This window comes from Salpingoeca rosetta (genome assembly GCF_000188695.1).
Source record: "Salpingoeca rosetta unplaced genomic scaffold supercont1.83, whole genome shotgun sequence".
In the NCBI taxonomy this organism is placed as follows: Eukaryota; class Choanoflagellata; order Craspedida; family Salpingoecidae; genus Salpingoeca; species Salpingoeca rosetta.
In genome coordinates, this window is record NW_004754851.1 from 1 (window position 1) to 5,698 (window position 5,698).

The following is a 5,698-nucleotide window of genomic DNA, read 5'->3' on the forward strand; positions in this document are numbered from 1 at the left end:
CGTCATTTCCCTCCAACTGTTGACTATTCATGCGATACAGACCACACAACTATTACTTGGGAGCAGATGGGCTCGTCTTCTGCCATCAATACACAAAACAGGCTTGAATCGGCTTGGCCGATGCCTGCGCATCTGCGGCGTCTTTGCATGGGCGACTTCCTCCGCAACGACCATGAGTTTGGAGGCCACAGGCGCAAGAACTTCTCAAGGGTAACCCTAAGATACCAGGGGTGAAAAGGTACGACTTTCGCACACACACACACACACACACACACACACACACACACACACACACACACACACACACACACACACACACACACACACACACACACACCACATCGGAACAATGGGTATGTCCCCACTTGGTACCACCCATTCCAGCAGTTCTCCTTCTCATTTATTTTGGCAAGGCGATAAAAGGACATTGTGCTATTGCTAGGTACATACGAGCAACACACACACACACACACACACACACACACACACACACACACACACACACACACACACACACACACACACACACACACACACACACACACACACACACACACACACAAGAGTGAATCAAGCACGCGTTTCGTCGAGGTGCGATGACGCCGCAGTGAGTTGTTGAACCTCTGATCTCAACCGCAGCTCCAGGCCGCCAAAGTTTGGTCGCCTGGCAGGATCCTCCGCAGAACACTCACTTGCAACGCTCGCCAACCAGGCCAGTGTAGCATCCATGTCGGCAGCATCTGGCGAGTCTGTGGAGGTGGTGTTCCCTGCGGCTGCTGCTGATGACGGAAACTGCAAGCGTTTGCCCTGCCGCAACAGTTCCAGCAAACGTGCCGTGTAGGTGCCTTTGAAGTCTGGGCCAAGCTCCTGCTCAACCAGATCCGGCACGCGTTGCACGGCAATCTCCCACAGCAGCACTCCAAAGCTGAAGACGTCGGCCTTGCCATCGTACTCCTCGCCAGCAAGTACCTCAGGCGCCATGTACAGCGGTGTACCAACACCCGCCGTCAGCGAAGGGTTCAGAGGCGAGGATGCTGTTGGCGCAATTGCTGTCGCTGACGTTGCTGTCACTGCGCTGGTTGACGAAGATGTGAAGTCATGTCCTTTCCTATCCCCTGTGCGTGTTTGCCCCTTTGTCAACACGTCCCGGATGCATCCGAAATCCGAGATTTTGGCCCGAAGCGCGTTTGACACCAGCACGTTGCCGCTCTTAAGGTCTCTGCATATGCGAGTGTGTGTGTGTGTGTGTGTGTGTGTGTGTGTGTGTGTGTGTGTGTGTGTGTGTGTGTGTGTGTGTGTGTGTGAGGGTGGTTGGACAGAGTGAGTTGAGCGAGGCAGCAATACCACCATCATCAATAGCAGACACTGCACAGGCAGACACACACCCACACCACACACCTACACCCATACACCCCCCCACACACACATCTACACACCTGTGCACGTGGCCAAGGCTGTGGACGAAGGCCATGCCACAGGCAATGTCCTGGGCAAGACGAAGCTTGAGCGTCCACACAGCACGTGGTCCGGTGCTGGCAGCGTTGGCGTGCATTTCGCGCGCGCGGATAACCACGGTGTCATGCGTCTCGGCGATGGCCACGCTGCGACGGGCTCCGGTGCTCTGGCCGCTGCTATCGTCACTCGTACTCGGCACAAACAGGGCGCGTGTGTTTGACAGCTGCCGCTCTTTCACCTTGGACAGCAGCACCTGCGCCAAGTCACGCCGCAGCAGCGCCTGCAGCGACCCCATCGCCACAAACTCCAGCACCAGGAACGGGCTGCCATGCGGATCCGTGCCCGCACCGAAGAACCGCACCACGTGCGGGTGCCGTGTCCGCTGCAGGAACTCCACCTCCTTCTCAAACTCCTCGCGTTGCGACTCGTCAAACAGCAGCACGGAGCGCTTGAGCAGTTTCGTGGCCACGGTGAGCTCGTCCCAGCGTGCCAGCCACACCTCCCCAAACGCGCCCTCGGAGTCCTTGTCGATGCGCGTGACGAGGTGCAGCTCCCCAAAGTCAATCTCCCATACCTTCTTCAGCGCCATCACCTCCTCTTCCTTCTCCAGCAGGTGCGAGTACACAGTCTTGTTCTCCACCTCGAGCGTGAGTCGCCGGCGGCGGTAATGCTGATACACCACCGCCAGCACCGCGCCCACCACCATCACAACGCCCATGGAGATGGCAGCAATCTCGCCGCGCGTCAGCTCGTCCGGCACGCACTTGCCGTCGCGCTGCACAAACCGCTGCGCGCACCTGCAGTTGAACTGGAATGTGACCTCCGTGGTGATGTCTGCCCGTGCCTCCCGCGCGCGCGCCTGCGTGTTGCCAAGCTCGAGCGTGCATGACACCTTGCCTGCGTTGATGGTGAGCACGGGGACCCGCGGGTTGTTGGCCAGCGCCACCGCAAAATCCTCCGACCAGAAGCCGGCACGGCTAAGCACGATAGGCGGCGTCTGCACAAGGTGGGCCTGGTTGAGCCACGTGTTTTGGGACAGATCAAGCACGTCCACCTGCGACAGGCAGCGCTGGATGTGTGCACCCACGTCGGCCAGGTCCGCCTTGCGGGAGAGGCGAATTCTGCTTGCGAGCAGGACATGCGTGCCCCACGTGTCGCAGAGTGGCGGCTGGAACATGAGGCGGGTGCCGCTGATGTCCAGGATGTCAGCGGAGAGCAGCGTCATGTCGCGGAGGCTGGTGCAGCCAGACACGTTGAGGCGGTTCAGGTTGTGCAGCAGGGTGAGGTGCTCCAGGCGCGGGTTGTCCTCCAGCCCGACAGAGAGGATGCGCTTGTCCTGGCACAGCTCAATGCGCCGGTACGCCGTGTTGTGCAAGCCAACGTACTCCACTTCCTGGTCGAACAGGTCGCAGATCTGCGCAATGGGCGCGGTGCTCTCGCTCATGCCGGGCCAGCCCAGGTTGATGTGGCGCAGCCGCAGCTGCTGCTGGTACGCAAACAGCACAAACGCCGTGGACAGCTCGACATTGCGCAGGTCGAAGAAACGCAGGTTTGGCGGTGCCGTGTCGTGCTCCGCCTCCTCCGCGGTGAAGGCGAGCGTGCTGGTGGGCCGGGCCAGGTCCGAGGCGAGCTCAAGCCGCGTGAGCCTGCGCAGCGACAGCAGCGGCGTCATGTGGATGGTGGACATGCTGTGGTGAATGGCGCGCAGCGTGGTCAGGTTTGGCATGACGTGCGGGGGCGGCAGGACCTCAATCGGGTTGAAGGAGAGGTCGAGGATCTCCAGGGCGGGCAGCACGGTCAAGGGCGCGGTGCCACCGCCACCGCTGCCGCTGTTGCTGCTGCTGTCATCGTCATCGTCAGCAAAGGAGAGGCGCCTGATGTTGTTGTTGGCCAGGTAGAGCGACTGCAGCTGCGGCTTGTTGCGAAGCGCGGAGGCGGGAAGCGCGGAGAGCTTGTTGTGGCTGAGCGCGAGGAACACGAGCGCGGTGTTGGCCTCAAATGCGGTGGAGGGCACGGTGGCGATGTTGTTGTGGCCGAGGCCCAGGACGCTGAGCTTTGGTTGGTCGCTGAAGAGGCCAGCTGGCAGGGCCGTGATGTGGTTGCGGTTGATGTAAATGTTGGTGATGTTTCGCAGGCCCCGAAACATGTCTGGGTGCAGAGAGCGCACGCGGTTGCCGCTGATGCTGAAGTAGTCGAGGGCCGGCATGTTGTGCAAGAGGGCCCGCGGCAGTGCGGTGAGGCGCGCGTTGAAGAGAAGAAGGCGCTCCATGCGCGTGGTGGTCTGGAAGAAGGTGTCCGGCAGCGACGGCAGGAACGAGTCCACCACCTCAAACTGGCGCAGGTTCACCGTGTGCTGGAGCAGCCTGGGCGGCAGCGCGTTGATGACGTTGTCGCTGAGGATGAGGCGCTCCAGGCGGGTGAGGTCGCGGAACACGGGCTCCTCCAAGGTGCTGAGGTGGTTGTCCTCGAGGGTCAGGTCCCGCAGCATGGACAAGCCCTGCAGGGCGTCGGGGTGGATGGCGGTGATGTAGTTGAGCGAGAGCCAGAGGTGCTCCAGCGCCGTTGCATCGCGCAAAACGCCTGCCTCCAAGGATGTGATGTAGTTGTCTGTGAGGTTGAGCACGCGCAGGCTCGACATGCCTTGGAACAGGGCGGGCGGGAGGTGGAAGAGGGAGTTGTTGCGGGCGTCCAGCACCTCCAGCTTGTGCGCCCCCATGAACGGCGTGGCGTCCCTCGGCAAAGTTGTGGCGAGGCCGTTAATGTGGTTGCTGCCAATGTTGAGGACGCGAAGGTTTGGAAAATGGTTGAGGGTGTTGAGGGAGAAGGAGGTGGCGACGAGGCCGTCGATGCGCAGGGTCTCCACGCTGCTCCAGTCGGCGTTGTTCAGGACCCACTCCATGTCCGCGGAGAAGATGGTTCGCCGGAAGATGACGTCACGCGGCTGATACAGGGCGACGAGATCACGCAGGGCAGACGCAGCCGTCGCCGCGGGCGTGATGGTATCGCTTGCGGGGCGGTCTGGCGAGTTGAAGGCGAGGTTGAACGGACGTCCAGGTTCACGTGGGCTGTTGAGGCGGCATCGTCCAAGCAGCAACAAGCGAATGGTGCAGGAGAACTGGCGCAGCGAGGGGGCCGACGTCGTTGTCGTTGTCGTCGTCACCGCTGTTACTGTGGTTGCTGTTACTGTGGTTGCTGTGGCAGGCGCCGCCGATGAGGACGACTGCGTATCAGTGGTAATGGCGGCGGTGGTGGTGGTGGATGTCGCTGTGGTGGGGTCTGCTGCAGGTGAAAGTGTTGTTGTGGACGAGGAGTTTGTGTTGCGCCTCAGCCGCGCATGTATCGTCCTTTGCGGTTCTTGTGGGCCGCTGAAGCCGGCGTGGTGGTCGGTGGAGACGTCAACAACAGTTTCACCATCATCAGCAGCATCATCCGCGGCATCTACAGCAGCATCTACAGCAGCATCAGCAGCATCTACAGCAGCATCCGCGGCAGCATTTGCGATGTTGCCTGGCAGAGGGCACAAGGCGTGCACCGCGGTTTGGAGCTCATTTAAGTGTGGCTGCAAGGATGATGCCGAGCATAAGATCACTGGCTGCAACGCTTGAATGGCTTCCAGCGCTTGCAAGGCGCGTGCGCATGCGTCGTCCGTTGCTCCGTTGCGCTCCTGAGGTCCTGCTGACTGTACACCACCAGTGTTGAGGGTGGCGGCTGACGACGCAGGAAGAAGGAGCAGCAACAAGAGCACCATCGTTGCGCGTGTGGATGCAATCGGTGCAAATTGTCCCAAAACTTGCACCAATATTCGGCGGTGTTCGTGTGTTTGTGTGTGTGTTTGTGTGTGTGTGTGTGTGTGTGTGTGTGTGTGTGTGTGTGTGTGTGTGTGTGTGTGTGTGTGTGTGTGTGTGTGTGTGTGTGTGTGTGTGTGTGTGTGTGTGTGTGTGTGTGTGTGTGCGTGTGTGTGTCAGTCCCCTTCCCCACTCTCGTTTGATGCAAATAGCTCAGCGTTGTAAGGGTAATGTAACAATCACAAAAGCGCCAGAAGAGGAGGCGGCGACACAGATAACAACAGAGTCAGCTCAGCCTAGCTGCTAGCACGCCCCAAGCAAGCAAAAGGTGTTGCACGCAATGTAACAACTTTACCTGTAACACGTGAAGAACGGCTCACCCGTACAGATTCACACACGCACGTAACACACACACACACACACACACACACACACACACACACACACACACACACACA

General features: G+C 59.8%; 1 protein-coding gene across 1 annotated transcript; it reads right to left on the reverse strand.

The window, feature by feature from the left end:
- Positions 1 to 534: 534 nt before the first annotated feature.
- PTSG_11443 (TKL protein kinase) lies at positions 535 to 5,271 on the reverse strand. Its single transcript, XM_004987483.1, has 2 exons — positions 1,437 to 5,271; positions 535 to 1,219 (listed from the first exon to the last, which is right to left on the reverse strand). The coding sequence occupies exons 1-2, from the start codon at positions 5,201 to 5,203 to the stop codon at positions 571 to 573; spliced, it is 4,416 nt and encodes a 1,471-aa protein (XP_004987540.1). The 5' UTR covers positions 5,204 to 5,271; the 3' UTR covers positions 535 to 570.
- Positions 5,272 to 5,698: the final 427 nt, after the last annotated feature.